The 18,343-nt window shown below is 36.2% G+C and overlaps 1 protein-coding gene across 8 annotated transcripts in view; it reads right to left on the reverse strand.

Annotated features, from left to right (window-relative positions):
* Positions 1–18,343, reverse strand: part of WAC (WW domain containing adaptor with coiled-coil) — a 77,777-nt gene that overhangs the window by 7,673 nt on the left and 51,761 nt on the right. For 6 of the 8 annotated variants that reach the window (XM_019973180.2, XM_070800972.1, XM_070800970.1 and 3 more), the window contains exons 7-10: positions 15,981–16,289; positions 5,267–5,512; positions 3,783–3,905; positions 2,812–2,960 (exon numbers count right to left, since the gene is read on the reverse strand). In XM_019973180.2, the coding sequence (XP_019828739.1) occupies positions 2,812–2,960; positions 3,783–3,905; positions 5,267–5,512; positions 15,981–16,289 (827 nt within the window). The remainder of the gene's footprint in view (positions 1–2,811; positions 2,961–3,782; positions 3,906–5,266; positions 5,513–15,980; positions 16,290–18,343) is intronic. The other 2 variants (XM_070800974.1, XM_070800973.1) reach the window with 1 other exon arrangement.

Raw genomic sequence — 18,343 nt, forward strand, 5'->3', positions numbered from 1 at the left:
TGCAACCCCACACCAGGCTTCCCTGTCCATCACCAACACCAGGAGATTGCTCAAACTCATGTCCATCGAAAGAGTGATGCCATACAACCATCTCATCTTCTGTTGACCCATTCTCCTGCCTTCAATCTTTCCCAGCATCAGGGCCTTTTCCAATGAGTCAGTTCTTCACATCAGGTGGCCAAAGTATTGGAGCTTCAGCATCAGTCCTTCCAATGAGTATTCTGGACTGATTTCCTTTAGGATTGACTGGTTTGATCTCCTTGTGGTCCAAGGGACTCAAGAGTCTTCTCCAACACCACAGTTCAAAACCATCAATTCTTCAATGCTCAGCTTTCTTTATAGTCCAACTCTCAAATCCACACATGACTACTGGAAAAACCACAGCTCTGACTAGACAGACTTTTGTCAGCAAAGTAAAATCTCTGCTTTTTAATATGCTGTCTAGGTTGGTCATAGCTTTTCTTCCAAGGAGCAAGCATTTTTAAATTTCATGGCTGCAGTCACCATCTGCAGTGATTTTGGAGCCCAAAAATATAAAGTCAGCCACTGTTTCCATTGTTTCCCCATCTATTTGCCATGAAGTGACAGGACTGGATGCCATGATCTTAGTATTTTCAACATTGAGTTTTAAGCCAGCTTATTCACTCTCCTCTCTTACTTTCATCAAGAGATTATTTAGTTCCTTGTCACTTTCTGCCATAAGGGTGGTGTCATCTGCATATCTGAGGTTATCGGTATTTCTTCTGGCAATCTTGATTCCAGCTTGTGCTTCATCCAGTCTGGCATTTTGCACGATGTACTCTGTGAAATGTACTCTTATAAGTTAAACAAGCAGGGTGACAATATAAAGCCTTGGTGTATTCTTTCCCAATTTGGAACCAGTCCATTGTTCCATGTCTGGTTCTAATTGTTGCTTCTTGAACCTGCATACATATTTCTCAGGAGGCAGGTAAGGTGGTCTGGTATTCCCATCTCTTGGAAGACTTTCCAGTTTGCTGTGATCCACACAGTCAAAGGTTTTGACATAGTCAATAAAGCAGAAGTAGATGTTTTTCTGGAATTCTCTCGCTTTTTCTATGATCCAATGGATGTCAACAATTTGATCTCCAGTTCTCTGCCTTTTCCAAATCCAGCTTGAACATCTGGAAGTTCTCAGCTCACAAACTGCTGAAGCGTAGTTTGGAGAATTTTGAGCATTACTTTGCTGGTGTGAGAGATGAGTGCACCTGTGTGGTAGTTTGAACATTCTTTGGCATTGCCTTTCTTTGGAATTGGAATGGAAATTGACCTTTTCCAGTCCTGCGGCCACCACCGAGTTTTCCAAATTTGCTGGCATATTGAATGCAGCACTTTCACAGCATACTGTTTCTGTGCTTTATTGTGCCATCTTTGCATGAAATGTTCCCTTGGTATCTCTAGGTTTTTTGAAGAGATCTTTAGTCTTTACTATTCTATTGTTTCCTTCTGTTTCTTTGCATTGATCAATGAGGCAGGCTTTCTTCTCTCTCCTTGCTACTCTTTGGAACTCTGCATTGAGATGGATATAGCTTTCCTTTTGCTCCTTTGCCTTTCACTTCTTTTCTCAGCTATTTTTAAGAAGTCCTCAGACAACCATTTTGCCTTTTTGCATTTCTTTTTTTGGGGGGATGTTTTGATCACTACCTTCTGTATAATGCCACAAACCTCTGTCCATTGATCTTAGGCACTCTTTCAGATCTAATTCCTTGAATCTATTTGTCACTTCCACTGTATAATCCTAAGGGATTTGATTTAGGTCGTATCTGAATGGTTCAGTGGTTTTCCCTACTCTCTTCAATATAAGTCTGAATTTGGCAATAAGGAGTTCATGATCTGAGCCATAGTCAGTTCCCGGTCTTGTCTTTGCTGACTGTATAGAGCTTCTCTATCTTCTGCTGCAAAGAATATAATCAATCTGATTTTTGGTATTGACCATCTGGTGATATCCATGTGTAGTCATCTCTTGTGTTGTTGGAAGAGAGTGTTTACTAACACCAGTGCATTCTCTTGGCAAAACTCTGTCAGCCTTTGCCCTGCTTCATTTTGCACTCCAAAGTCGAACTTGCCTGTTATTCCAGATATCTCTTGACTTCCTACTTTTGCATTCCAGTCCCCTAAAAGCACATCATTTTGGTGTTAGTTCTAGAGGGTCTTGTAGATCCTCACAGAATCATTCAACTTCAGCTTCTTTACCATTAGTGGTTGGGCAAAGACTTGAATTACTGTGATATTGAATGGTTTGCCTTGTAAACAAGCAGAAATCATTCTGTCATTTATGAGATTGCACCCAAGTACTGCATTTCGGACTCTTTTGTTGACTATGAGGGCTATTCCATTTCTTCTAAGGGATTCTTGCCCACAGCAGTAGACATTTTGATCATCTGAATTAAATGTCCATTCCAGTCCATTTTAGTTCACTGATTCCTAAAATGTTGATGTTCAGTCTTGCCATCTCCTGTTTGACCACTTCCAATGTACCTTGATTCATGGACCTGACATTCCAGGTTCCTATGCAATATTGTTCTTGACAGCATCAGACTTTACTTCCATCACCAGTCACATCCACAACTGGGCATTGTTTTTGCTTTTGCTCTGTCTCTTCATTCTTTCTGGAGCTATTTCTCCACCCTTCTCCAATAGTATATTGGGCACCTACCAATCTGGGGGGTTCATTTTTCAGTGTCATATCTTTTTGCCTTTTCATACTGTTTATGGGGTTCTCAAGGCAAGAATACTGAAGTGGTTTGGTTTGCCATTCCCTTCCCCAGTGGACCACGTTTTGTCAGAACTTACCTTTGGCTGTGATGAAACAGGAGGAGTACTGATCAAAGGTTTGATGGGGACTGTGTTTGTCTGGGGTGTGCTTATCCTTGGAGACACATACGATCGTGGGGATGATGCGTCAGACGTTAAAGACATTGGAGACTGATTGGATGGTTGGGCTGTGAAGAGTAAAATAAACCAGAAACCTCTGTAATTGATGTGGGGCAGATCTTTACAACTCTGCACATGCCCCATAACCCCAAAGAGGACACCTATCTGAAAAAGTCAGCATCTCTACCCACTGGGGCCACACTGACCACACGACCCGTCAGAGACCAGCCACCCAGTGCAGCACCCACTCCAAGTCTGAACACAGTCTCGCCGGGAAAGCATCCTGATCTCAGCCTTACTTCTTGTCCCCCTCAGATTCCCACCCCATGAGACCACCCAAAGGGTCTCTCAAGAGTCTTTTCACTGCACTGGTTGATCAGCAGTCCTGCTCACTTGAGCAGCTTTCTGCACTGGGGCTCAGGGATAAATCAAGGGACCCTTTTATTTCCCATCTGCTCCTTGGTGTCACCTCTAACTAGACACCTGCACGGAGAAGAGGGCTGGCTAACTCAAGGCAGGACTAAAGCATTTCCACATCCTCTGATCAAAAATCATCTAACACCAACTGAAACCAAAGCTCAACTCGGAAAACAGATTCAATGATTCACAAAGATTGAGAGCATACCATAGTTTATTTTAGCTTTGGAGCAGGATACCTCATTAACGACTTAGATGTTGAATTAAACATATATACAGCATAAGATAAATGTGAAAAACCTGTTTCATCTAAAAAGGTAAAGAAAAATACTACTTGTATAAAGCAGTGTTAAAAAATCAAAATAAAATTATCACAGCTACTTTTTCTTCAAAGATTAAAAGAAATCTGTTATTAATCTCACCTGCCTGCCTTAAAGACACAACTCTAGAGGTATCTAAAAATACATAAATACCTTGTGTGGAGAGCTGAGCAGCTTGAGAAATCAGAGAAGTTATGTTGAAAGCAGATGGTCCAGCAGTAAGAAATTTGTGAATTATAGACTGCAATGAGGCTTGTGTCACAGCTGCTGTAAGAACTAGAAACACAGTACATCTTAAATTCAAATAAAAACACAGCAGCATATGTAGTATTAGTAAAAACTTGAAAATTCAAATGAGAACCCAGAAAAAAAATTGTTTCATACTAGAATTCCCAAATTAAGTCTAGAAGACAGGAGTAATACAACAGGTTTAGACATGGGGAATGATCTGAGGCAGAGGCAAAGAAACTGAAGGGGCTTATACAATAAAACAGTAGAGTTTCCTTTCCAGTAAAATTTAGGTGTTCAGTTAAAGGAAAACTCCTTGAGATGTTTAAAACAGCAGAGTACTCACTGGAACTTCTGACTATACCAGGAACCTTTCCATACATAGGCAAGGTGCTTAGTACATTACTTGGAATGAACGGGATAAATAGCAACTGTTTCATGCAACTGCTTTATTAGATAAGCTGAGCACTCAAATCCTACATCAACACCTACCCTCAACAATCTTTCAAAAATGAATATTAAAAAGCAGGGTACTTTGGAATACTATGTATTTTTGAAGCGTAAGATCTTTTATTATCAACATTTTCTTAGGCTATGGTTTCTTCAAACTGTTTAAAAGTCCTACTTTGTCTAGTAAAACCTTTTCCTATCAAACAAGAGAATACAAAAATGTTGAGAAGAATAAGACTGGAAGACTAATGACCAACTAGCCTGAGATAGCTCCATTTTTATGATAAAGGAAGAACTTAACCACTTAATAGTACTTTTAAATATATTATATGAAAATGTATGCAAACAAAATTTTGCGATATTCCTAAGATTTAATACTTCAATCTGAATGGCTTACAAACTATATCCATTTTTACTCAGACTTCTTTGAGGTGGCTGTCTAAATACTTTAGTAGTACACTGAAAAGCAAAATTGCAATTAACAATGCAATTTAACTAGGTAAAACAGCATAACATATCCATTACTTCCCTTCTCATAGATGTTTAAGTAGTTCAAGAACTACCTGAATTCCTACTCTTAGCTTAGTCCTAGTAATTAGCATATTTAAAATACTTCAAATTATACAGGAGGCTTTTTGAAATATGTTACAGACTAAGCGTTTCTATCAATTTTAGCAAATACTCTTTTTTTCTGTTTTCATTAAAAAAAAAAATTCACCATAAACATTAAGTTAACAAAACAATTATAATTATCTCTGCTAACTACCAGGTACACAGACAAGTCTTGGAGAATATACAGAAAAAGTATTGCTAATTCAATCATATTTTAAAGCATGCAGTTCAACGTAAATTTCAAAATGAAACAAAGACCATTCCATATTATACTGGGGATTTTACTAATTATGTCATTTTGCACACTGCAAATGAACTTTTGAGAAACTGTTACCATGAAAATTTACCTTCATTTATTTTGGATATGTCCACATTAGAATTATTAAGTTGCAGCGTGGCTTGCAAAGCAGGAAGCAACTGTCTAAGCAGATTTGGGTCCTGAAGTAATGGAGGTATTGGTGACTGTGGAACAGGAGAGACAGGAATTGCTGAAGCGGATGCTGGAGGTGCAGACGTGGGGTTCAGTCCAGAGGCTGAAGATGTGGAAGGAGTTGTGCAAGAGTGTGATACAGCCTTGTCTCCTGATGTAGATTCTAAAGACAAAGGAGACAATAAGGCTGAAAACCATAACTTGAATACTGGAAATTGTAACCAACATCAAACAAGCAGGATCCATGCATGTGCCAGGTACCTAACTCAAGTAATCTCATTACCAAGGTACCACAGAGTGGACTCGGGAAATAGTTGGCTGACTAGATATGAGGTAGATATGTCACACTCTGATTTCATAGATGATAAAACTGTACAAAAAAAAACTATGTAACTTGCTTAAAGTCATCAGGGAAGGCAGTGATGCTACCAAACCTGTATGTGAGTTTCAAAGCACCCCTCTGCTTGTTAGTAATAATGTCTCAAATACGTGTACAAGCACATCTTGTTTTACTGCATTTCACAGTTACTGCCTTTTTCATCTCCCCCAAATAATGGAAGGTTTTACAGCAACTCTGTATTGCAAGTCTACCCACACATTTTCCCAACAGCATTCTTTTTAAACTAAGGTACGTATTTTTAAAAACTGGAATACAATTGCTTTACAATAGTGTTTTCTGTTGTACACCACTGTGAATCAACCATGTATATACTATATACACATATCCCCTCCCTCTCGAGTTTCCCTCCCACCCACCCCCATCCCACCCCTCTAGAGGTTATCACAGATTTTAGTCATAATGCTATTATTGCACACTTAACAGACTACAGTATAATGCAAAGGTAACTTTTATATACACCGGGAAGTCTAAATATTCATTTGTGATACTTGCTTCACTGTTGTAGTCTGGAACCAAACTCTCAATACCTCCATGGTACTGTCCTGTATTGACTACACTTCCAAATAAGGTTCCATTAAGATATAAAGGGACAATACAATTCTCCAAGAATTAATTTATATGCATCATAAAGTAAGGTGAAAATGTTCATCACCATGAAAACAGTCGACTTAAATATGAAAATCAGAATAGGCATGATGGAGAGCAACCCCAGAATGGACTACAGATGTGACAAATAAGAGGAGACTCCTACTCTGAACTTTTATACTTAACAACTGGGTTCTAGAATTACATACTCCTCTTCTGGAATTAAATATAGAAGGCAATGAACTATCTCTATTTGTATCATTTAAAGGTTATCAGCACTAAAAAAGATTCTTTTAATAGCAAAAAAAAAAAAAACCCTCCCACAAAATCCCAACCTCAGTGTTTCAATGTACACAAAAAAATGTATAAAACATGCATGAAAAATTATCATAATTTGAAAGCTGTCATTGCAAATTATTTACATAGATTTAAGGTAACTGAAATTAAAACCCCAACAGCATTTTTGGTAGCATTTGAAGAGGTATGGGTTAGTAAAAGCCACAAACCTCTTTAAGAAAAAGAACACAGCTAGTGAAAATTTAAAACAAAACCAATTTAAGGCAGATTTAACTTTTATATATACATTTAAGTCTTAAGAAATAGTAGAGGAAGACACAGAAAAATAACTTTGATGTGAGGATGCAGAAAATGACAAAGAGCAAAATAATTACACCCAAAGGACTGGTAACCAAAATACTTTAAGGAATTTCTACAAATCAAAGAAACACAAACAATAGAAAAAGGAATGAAAGACATGAAGACAATTCACAGAATAACCTGAATGGCTTAAAAAACAAAAGATCCTCAACTTCAGTGATAATCAGGAAAATATATATTAAAAAGCAACAGAATATTCTTTCACATTCATATTTAGAAAAATGTCCAAAAGTCTGAAAATACCAAATACTGATAAGGAGTAATAGAAACAGCATCTCAGATGGAAGCTAAACTCATATAACTACACTGGAAGATAATTTGGCTTCTCTAGAAAAACTGGAGGTACCTGTACTTCATAACCCAGTTAATTCACCTTAGGTATACACCCTTAGAGAAACTCTAATGTATGTAAATGAGAATATTCAATAATTCTTGAAATGGTATTGTGATATAAAAAAAAAAATTTAGCACAAAACTAGAAACAAACCATATGTCTACCAACAGGAAAAGGAACACAAACTGGTAGTTTTATTATCATCATATTTTATTAATACAGTCACTTTAATGAAGCAAAGAATTAAAAACAGAAGGTAATGATGTTTAGACTATTCAAGATATCCATACACTCTTACAATCCTGGCAGAAAGGCTGTTTTAATTCCCCCTATAAACCCATTTCCTTAAGATTTTCAAGCTCATATACATTATACAACTGAATTAAGACTGCTACTATGGTATATAAAAGTTTCAGGAACACTGTATTTGAATATCACATTGCTACCTAGTAAGTACAAATCTTTAATTCCAATTCTAGGAACTAAACATTTGTTAATCTTCATGGCCCCAAAGAAGTTGGGAATCAATAGCAAGCTTATTGCAAAATAAGAAAAAACCAAACCTCCTCTACCAGCCTTTTAACAACACTGTTGTAATGGTCAAAAGAACTAGGGACAATAGCTCTCTAACATATAGACTAAGAGCTGCTTTCAGTACATTTCACGTATGTGCTGATCTCTTATGATCCATTTCGGTCTCCACATCTTCATTTTTGTAAGACAGATATATTCATTTTACAAAGCACACATTTTAAAGGAGGGTCTGTAAGTCTTAGGAGACTGCTTACCATGTTCACCTTTGCTTTCAAACATTTGTTTGGAATCATAAACAAGTACAAAGAAACTTGTAGGAAATAAGATCTTTCTTGTGAAAAGTTACTACATTTCATGAGGCAATTCTAGACAATAGCACCCGTTTTCTCCAGATCATTATACCTTAAGTTCAGCTTAAGGAATAAACAGTTTAAATATCTTAATGATGTTCAGAATGAAACAAGTTCTATTTTTACTTCCTTTATGAACAATTAAGCCAGTACTTATATCCCTCTGAAATGACCCTTTTGTTGCTTTTACTTAAGTTTTCTTCTGCCTTCAAGGACAGGAGTTGGAGAAGGTGTTATTTCCACATTTGTTTCAGTGCTGCTAAATCCAGACTGGAAAAATTAACAGGGGCTCGAAAATTCTTCAGTGTTATTCCTCATTCTAGGAAAAGAAGAACACTCCAAAACAGAAAACTAATACATATCACTCTCACAGAGATAATGTAATAATGTAAATAAATGTTTGTTTATCCTATGGATACATGTCTTTCACAGTTTAAGAGATTATTGATGAACAGTATGGAAACCAGTTGACACCACTATTTATAGGAACCTTCAGCAAGTAACATCTCTAAAGGCCAGAAACTCTCTTTTTAAAAGGTTTGATTTTGAGAATGACTTTAGCAGAATTACTCATGAAGTTTAAAAACAAAAAAAAGATACCAGAGCTCCACCCCAGTTCTAAAGAACAGAATGGGGGTGGGGAAGTCCAAGAATATGGTCAACTTGCACGAGTTCTATGGGTGATTCTGCCACACCTTGTTGGTTATGAAAAAAAAAAGATATTTAACTTTAAAACAAAAGGAAACAAAATTTTTATTTTTTTTTATTTTGTGTGTCTGACTTTTTTAAGGCAATGTAGCAATGTCATCCTACCATATTTTAAATTGAAAATGAATTGTTACTTTCCTAACTATATTTTAATTATTTGTAATTCTCTAACCAAGTAATTAATATAAGCCATGAAATAAGTATGTTACCCTTTGATTTTAAATTGGATATATTCACTTTGATAAAACTGTCTCTTTATGAATTAATCATTTATATTCATTTATATTTCCAATTTTTACCAGTAGAGGGAGTAATCTACCAAAGACTAGACCATTCACATAGAAATGTTATTATAACCTAACTTTTCAAGGCTTAAGTAATATCCACTCACCTCTTCTAACTATAGATACCCTTTCAAAATACTCATGACAGCATATATTAAAGTCAAAATTTTCTGACCCATATTTTTCTGGTATGCCAAATAACTCCTCAATCTGCAAAAAGATCTCTAAAGAGATACTGCACTTTAAAGAATAAAAGGTACTGACTACATTACTAAACAATTTCCTACAATGTTCTGACAGTTGCTGCAATAATACTGAACAGGACACAGGAACAAAGCTCCAACAACTGACGCAACGAGGGCAGCCTGCATGTTCCACTGTGTAGGAACAGTTACACAGCGGGGTACAACATGGAGACATAAGGGAAAACAAAGTGTGTACAAGTATAATAAGGAAAAAAAAAACCATGAAATAGCTAGGTGACAACACCTGGTATATAAGCTGTGACTGTCCTTATTTTATAATTCATAATTTTAAATCTTATGTCTGTCCATAACTTTTCTAAGCATTTAAAATGTACATAAAAATAAGTATGGTATTGATGTTCTATAACAATTATGCTTTTGCAACTTGGTTTTTAATTCAATCAGGGAAATCTCTGATAATACAAAGGACAAACCTACTTTAAAGCTTAACAGATTTTACTTAAGTGACCTCCACAATAATCATCTTACACACTTTTACCAACTGTCATTAATCTTAAGAGTGAAAAAAATATTTTAATTTCCAATACCGAATCGGTAATCTTTCTTTTGAACTTTTTTTTTTTTCTTTTGAACTTTCATGCTGAAAAATATACAACATACAACTAATCATTTTAACCATTTCTGGGTTTACAATCCAGTAGTATTAAGTGTATTCACACTGACACACAACCATCGTAATTTCACCTGCAGAACTTTTTCATTTTTCCAAACAAATGCTCAAACAATTAAATAATAGCTCCCCATCTCACAAACCCTAAGGAGGCACAGCTCTAGTTTGTGTTCATGAATTTGTCCATTTGGGGTACCTCATAGAACTGGATCACAATAGTTGTCCTTTTGTGTTGCTGAGCGTAAGGTTTTAAAAGTTCATCCATGCTGCAGCGTGTATCACAATCTTACTACTTTCTAAGGCTGAGTAATACTGCATGTATATATATATATCACATTTTGTTTACCCTAGGATTGTTTCCACCATTTGGCTATTGTGAACAGCGCTGTTGTGATCCTTGGTGTATAAATATCCATTTGACTCTGTAGCTTTCAATTCTCCTGATTACACTTAAGCAAGAATCACTGGAGGATCCTACGGTAATTTTATGTTTCACCCGTTGAGGAACTGCCAAACTGTATTCCACAGCGGCTGTGTTTCAATGTGTATAAAGTGATATTTCACTGTGGTCTGATTTGCTTTCCCTGTTGACTAATGATGCTGAACACCTTTTTATGTGCTTACTGGCCATTAGATTATGTTCTCTGGAAAAATGTCTTTTGAACTCCTTTGCCCAGGAGGAAATGGCCACCCACTCCAGTGTTCTTGCCTGGAGAATCCCAGGGATGGTGGAGCCTGGTGGGCTGCTGTCTATGGGGTCGCACAGAGTCGGACATGACTGAAGTGACTTAGCAGTAGCAGCAGCAGCCTATTTCTGAACTGGGCTGTTCACTTTCTCGTTGAGTCATACGACTGTATATTCAGGATATTAACCCCTGATCAGATGTGACTTAACAAATGCTTCCTCCCATTCCATGGGTGGTCTTTTCACTCTAGAGCCTCCTTTGAGGCAGTTTTTAATTTTGATGAAGTCCAATTTATCTATTTTTTCTTCTGTTGTCAGTGCTTTCGGTGTCATATCCAAGATATCAGCACCAAATCCAGTGTCATAAAGATTTTACCTTGTTTTCTTCTAAGAGGTTTATAGCTTTTATCTCCTAAGTTAAGGCCTTTGTCCCATTTTGAGTAAATTTTTCTAACTATTCTAAAGCAAGACAGGCAATTTAAAATTCCTCTTCTATAATTGCTGGTTCATATCCTTTGCTCATTTTTCAACTGGATTGTTTTTTTCATACTGCTTTGATGAATTCTTAATGTATCCTTTAACATATTGTGTTTTAAATATGTTCCAAATATTTTCTCTTAATTCAGTATTTGCTTTCAACCTTTGTTTCTTGTATCTCTGTCAAAGAGAAGTTATTATGAACTTTTTAAGGCAAATGTGTTTTGAGTCTGATTTAAAAGATCTTCCTTGACTCACTCTCAAGTTATAAACAAATATTTTCTAATATTCTTTCACCACCAGTATTCCCTCTGTCCCACTATTCAAAATGCCATCTTTATTAACGTAATTTTAGTAAACTCACTGACTAAATCAGACTAACCACCTCTCCCCATTAATGTCCCCAGTTATTCAAACATCTGAGTACCTCTATGGCCAATTGGTCTAATTTTATATGAATATTTAGTAACCCTAAAAGTAGTTTAAAGCAAAGCAAGGAAGGGCTGAATGGTGGCCCACTTAGAACCAGTTATGACCTCCTCTGTGGGCTTACTGCCTTAACATACACTGGAAAGTCTTTGAGTTCATTTTAACTTCACCCAGTCGACAAACATCATCGAACACAAAAAGGAAGTTTAGGTGACTAACTTATACCTCATATTAAGAATGACTAATCCCTTTCTTATTAGATTAAGACTATAGAAAGTCAAAGTCGCTCAGTTATGTCCGACACTTTGCGACCCTGTGGACTATACAATCCATTAATTCTCTAGGCCAGAACATGGGGGTGGGTAGCCTCTCTCTTCTCCAGGGGATCTTCCCAACCCAGAGATCGAACCCAGGCCTCTCGCATTGCAAGGGGATTCTTTACCAGCTGAGGCACAAAACTATAGAACCAGCATGTGACTGACTGACTCTTAAGACATGCTGAATTTTCTGAGAAATTACTTAAGGCCACTGACTAGGTCTGCTTCTGCAGCTACTGTTTACTTTTCAAACTTATTTTAATAAACTGTAACTCAAAATTATTAAATAAGAAATTTTAATCTCTTCTGACTTTGGCACTTGTTTGGCCAAATCAAAAAACAAAGACCCATGTCTCCTGCCTATTTTGTCATTTCACAAATCTGGAATGGAGTGTGGAGTCAGGACCAGTTTAGAATGTTCAACGGGCTACCAATCTGTAAAAATTCAGCATTTTTTAAGCTCAGAGTTTCTCTGTACTCTGTTGTCCAATAAAGTAATCTTGCCAACAGATGTTCAAATGTTACTATAACAAAGATATAAATCTGTAAGGAGGTAACCTGACACCCTTGTTTCACTCTACCTAACACTAGAATTATTATTCTCTGCAAAACCAAACAGCTTCATAGTTCCTCCACACTTCTATGCCTCAAGCAAGCACAGAATGATTTGCCTTACGTTCTTTTTAATGGAAGATACACTGGCATTACATAGATCTATTTCTGGTTTCTTTAATTAGATCACAACATATGTAACACTTCTTCTCCAAATACATTTTTAAACCATGACCAAGGCAGGTGCTTGCCCAGCCCTCAACAGCGCATTACCATTCTTTCAGTTTATTCACATATCACAAATACCGACTGCCTATTCTAGGGATATAGAAGTGGTCAGGACAGAGATCCTGCTCTTGTATTTTTTATTAAAGCATTCTATTGCTGACACCCTTAAAATACAGCTTAGTTACACTATTAGCACTTAAGACCAAGACCCATCTAATATGAACCATCAACCTCTTAATTATTTGTTAAGGAAAATCCAAACAAGGAAATCACTATGTTGATGAGAAGAGTCAACAGGAAGCTTAACTGAAATAACACAGATGTCTCAATTGAGGGGAAAAAAAAGTATTTCAAATTAATGGACCTTTTTACAAATTTAGACTAACTGGAAAACAATCTGAAAAGATGCAAATTGTTACACAATTTATTTAAGGGAATAATATTGTTTCAATTCACATGCAAGGGGAAGTACTATTTTCCTTATACACACAGGCAATTCCAAGGTTATCAGGTTGCTTTCTAGAAGCTTAAAATTATATGTAAAATTCTCACATAAAGTTTGTGATCAGCAAAGACACTCTGTAGAATTTAAACATGAATTATTTGTAATCTGTTTCATGACGTACAATTTTATGGAAAGAACATGGATTTTGGAGAAACCGCATCTTACACAATACGTTCAGACTTCAGCAATGTTCAAGCTTTTCATAGCTAACAGACAATTCTTTTCCTCACAATGTTGTTTTAAAGAATAAAATGTAATCAAATTATTTAGCACCAAACTAGGTATAGTTTACTTTTTATTATGTTAAGTTTCTCAGGAATGGTGCTTGAAGCTTTGAAGGAGGGCAGGGAGTGAAAAAAAGTACAAAAAGCAATAAATCATAATGTCTAACCCTACACAGGACAGTCTAATTGAAGGAACTAAAATAATAAAGTGGTAAATGCAATAACAGACCAAAAGAAAAGTGTTTGAGAGGTTAACTGACACTGAGAACAGAAGGACATCATAGCTGGCTCTGAAAAAAAGAGTCCTGAGTTCAACAGAACAGGAATGGAGCAAAGAATATATCCTTTTCTGCAAACGATCAAACCATAAAAGAGCATAATGTGATCAAGTATAAGCTTTTAGCAGATGAATTATATAGAGAATGTAAGAGTAAAATACTGGAGGATCAAGCTAGTTAAGACAGATGCAATCAGACTGTCAAGGACTTGCTATCGTCTTACTGAGAAGTATGAACTTTGATCCTTTGGATAAAACCACTAGAAAATTTTAAGCCAAGAAAGAACACAACCCAGTATAATGATGTCAATGCTAAGTGCACAGACTGGGTAGAAGTTATCACAATTATCAGTTATCACACACACACAGTTACCAGAGCACAGCAGTTATCAGAGGTTATTTCAAGAGCCATGATCTGAGTCTCATGGCAGTGGCAGTAGCAAGAGGAAGGACATACACGAATAAAATCTGGAAGAATCCAAGAGTTGTTGATGGATGGGTAAGGGTAGAAGGCCAAGAATGTTAAAGAACACGGAGTAGTTGGGAGGATAGTGTTATCGCTGAGAACCTACAAATTAGGGGAAAGGAAGGCATTTGGTACATGTTAACTTCTGGATACCAACTACTTAGATAAAGAAGCAGACATGTGTATGAGTTAGAAATAAAGATTTGGGAGTTACTTATGTAGACAAAGTAGTCCTAAGAATTGCCAGCCAGCAAATGAGAACATGTTAGGGGGAAGAAAAAAGAAAAGTAACACAGTAAGAAACTAAACTCTATTGACATTTAAGGAGCAAGAAGAGAAGAATGGGGAAATTGAACAGCAGCAGTATTCTAGAAGTCAGGGAAGAAAAGAATTCCAAAATGAAGGTAAGAGCTGAAAAAAAGGCTGTTAAATGAACAAGAGGTAAAATGAGATAAATACCAAAGATCTTTTTTAAGGCCAAAGGATTTTTTTTTCAAACTGAGAAAGGCTTTTAAAAATAAAATGTTCTGTAACCAAAATATAACTGACAAAACTGGAAAACCAAACTTCCTTTAGAAAGTACTACTAACAATTAATGCATTAAATCATATTTTCTAAGAAATTCTCTTAGAAATTCTCTTGGAAATTTAGTTCTGCATCAGGGCAAATATTACTTGTACAATGAATTCTGATACACCATCTTTGGGGAATTTGACAACATTTGGAATACCCTGCTTATGTACTATGCACTATATGATAAAGCATGGTTTAATAATGTGTAAAAACTGCTACAGGGGAAGTTCAAACAACATACATAAAAGGAGAAGAAACTAGAAGCGAAAGAAACCCAAATACTTAAATCCTTTGTCAACAAATTAAGTCAGTGTGAAACAGTGGGCCAGATATTACAGTAAAAGCTTAAACACTCAATAGGTCCTTGTCACATCTCCTAAACCCAAACGAAAGAAAAATTCCTCAACGGTTTACCGATGCTAATCTGCTAATGAGTCTAGTCATGAGAGTGATCTGTTTACTTAATGCCTTTAAATTTCCTTAGTTTCATAAAACAGTGTTAAGTCTGGGACTGTGACTGGCCTATACAAATACGCTTATCCCATCACCGTGCTTCCCATTATCCATCATCTCCCAATTTTTTTTCTAACTTTTTTGAACATTCTATGGTTATTAGCACAGAGCTGGAATTTGGGTTGCAAATTTTAACCTCTTCTTTCAACTAAGTCCTAATTCAGACATAAAACTCCTTATCTTATGGCCCATAACTCAGCTGTCTAATTCACAAACTGAAACCAACAGTTGCGTGTTATGTGAAAAATGACAAGTTTTTAAATGTCTCTCTTCGTATTAAATTTTAAGTGAAAACTGAGACAATTTCTAGAGTAAATCATGAAGACAATTATCACAAAACACCCAAAATTACTTGTATACAAGTGTGATGGGACACTCATTTAGCTTTAGCAAGTTGTTTTATCCATTACTGTTATAAATTAAGCACTTGACTTCAAAGTGTTAAATGCAAAACCAGTTCTGAGGCTCCATAATTAAAAATAAAGAGAAAAAAACTAATTACAGCTAACTCAAGATCTAATCTATGCAGTAACATTCTAAAAGACTTTTTAAATGAATTTATAATTCAGAGTCTCACTGAAGCTGACGGAAATCATGTCATATAATCAGAAACTCACACTACAGTTCAACGTGCAGCATCTAGTAATAACGGCATACCTTTTCTTTCTGTTCTCTGAGCAGGGACAGAAGATGTGGGTGTAGGCAGTTTTGATAAAGTAGATGCTCCATTAGCATCAAATGATTTCTTTGGCTGGTGATCAGACTGTAGCGTAAATGGACTAGAAGGAACAGTGCTTGGGGTAGCAGTTGGATGAACCACTGGTTTGATGGGGTGCTGTACTGGCGTAGAACTACTGTGAGTCTCTGCTCTTGGCAGTCTGTAGTCTCTGTCATTGTGTCTGCTTGTCTGAGACAAAATATTCTGTGGGAGCAAACTACTGGCATCACTGGAATGCTTGTCTTCCACTTTAGTTCAGAGTTCGGAAAAAGAGATGTCGGAATGACGGAAGGGGGAAGAAAAAAGATTACGTTAGAATCCTGTCTTTAACATCAGCTAATTTAGCAACATACTTGTACTTACATCTTTTCTATAAAACTGCAAGCCCAGTTAGTGTCTGCAGTTTTACCACTAGCATATAAACATCCAAATACTGGAAGAGGAATTTCAGATCGACTATAAATATTAATTCTATACTCAGATTTCAAGTGGGCTACTAGTTTTGGGGGATTCTTTAGAACCACACCATAGTTCAAACAGAATATTTTTTTAAAAGATCAATATATGGATTTATAACATTTTACTCAAATTAAAAAAAAATATTTTAAAAACAGAAAAAGCAAATGATCCATTCTTTTAAAATACGGATCTTGGCTCTAATTGACTGTATCATCCACAGTGGTTCAACTGCAAATTATTACTTTGTTAGCCTGATTTTTCTGAATACTGAAGCAGCTAACTAGTGGGCTCTAAAGTTGTTGGTACTGGGGCTAAAACAACCTCATTTACGGATGGCTGAATTTGTGAAGAACTCTCCATTCAGTAAGTAAATCAACTCATATTTTAAAAATGCTAACAAATACCAGAGTTAGTTATAAAATCAAGTTATAGATAATGCTATCTGAAAATAGAAGCCCTACATCTGCAGCAAAGTCAGAAAAATATACTTATGTTAAAAACAGATTCTCTTCCAACTTAAAGCCACAAAAATAAATTTTAAACTCAAAATACTTTTGCTTTTGCAAAATAAGTACAAAAGAAGGAAAATCTGAACAATCACAGTTAAAGAAAATCTATATTTATCAAAAATTCTCCGGCCTAAATTACAATAGTCTCCCCAGTAACTAAAGGATTAAAGCAACTTCCACGCAGAAAAACATCTTAAGATTCAAGCACGTGATTACCAAAGGATGCCCTCCCTGTTGAATACAGTGTTATTTTTTTCCAATTCATGGTTCCTCCAAGTCTAGAGACCACAAGAGCACAAAGAAGGAAGTATGCTTAAACTACAAGTCAGTTTTCAAGTTGGCAATGTACACCTTCTAACATTATAGCCAAATACAAGGTACTGGGTATAGTACTGGATACTGTAAAAAAAAAAAAAAAAAAAAAAACTTTAGTCATTATCAAAACAAGGTCTTCTGACTTGAAGACTTAATGAAAATCAGGGTTACAAAAGATGAATTTATTACTGTACCAGAAAAAGACTGAGCTGCCACATCAGATCACAAACATCTGCTCCATGATATTAAATTATCAGTAAACTATCAATTTGAGTGCATATACAACTTAAAAGTTTATTCTAAAGTTTCTTCCTGAAAATAACACTACCACAAGCTTTTAGAGATAGATTTAACAGTTTAAAAAAAAAAACAAAAACAAAACATGCCCAATTCCCATCAACCTTGTCACTTTCCTCATGAAGGAAATGCCCTTTGTTCTGTATGACTACAGCCAAAATGTATTCAGATGAAAATTAAAGATACTTCTCACATGTGTAAACTTTGGGGGTGAGGGGGGGACACAGCAGCAAAATCATAGCAAATGAGAATGCTACGGCCCCAACAGTTTTCTATTACTCACAACTCAAGACGAAACACGGTTCAAGTGACTTGATCTGCACATCCCCACAACAGGAACACTAAGCAAGTGTCTGGAAACACGATTGTCACGACTGGGGCGAGGAGAGGAGTGCCACTGGGATCTTATGTGTGGAGGTGGGAACAAGCTCTACATTCTACAACAGAGGACAGAATCCACCAAGAATGACCTGACCCAGAATGTCAGTAGTGTCACTGTTGAACACACCAAGGTAAAGTTTCTCTAACCACAGAGCAATCACTCTACGAGGCATAGATTAAAGATTAAAAATCAAACAAAACACAATACAACCACATCAGTGCAATTACAGTAGCAGCGATATCAAATTTAAAATTTCACCTATACAACTTCAGTGTCAAATTGTGGATTATTTGCAACACTGCCAAAAAACCCAAAACCCCAAAATGCTCTTAAAAATCCT

This window comes from Bos indicus, chromosome 13 (assembly GCF_029378745.1).
Source record: "Bos indicus isolate NIAB-ARS_2022 breed Sahiwal x Tharparkar chromosome 13, NIAB-ARS_B.indTharparkar_mat_pri_1.0, whole genome shotgun sequence".
NCBI classification, from domain to species: domain Eukaryota; kingdom Metazoa; phylum Chordata; class Mammalia; order Artiodactyla; family Bovidae; genus Bos; species Bos indicus.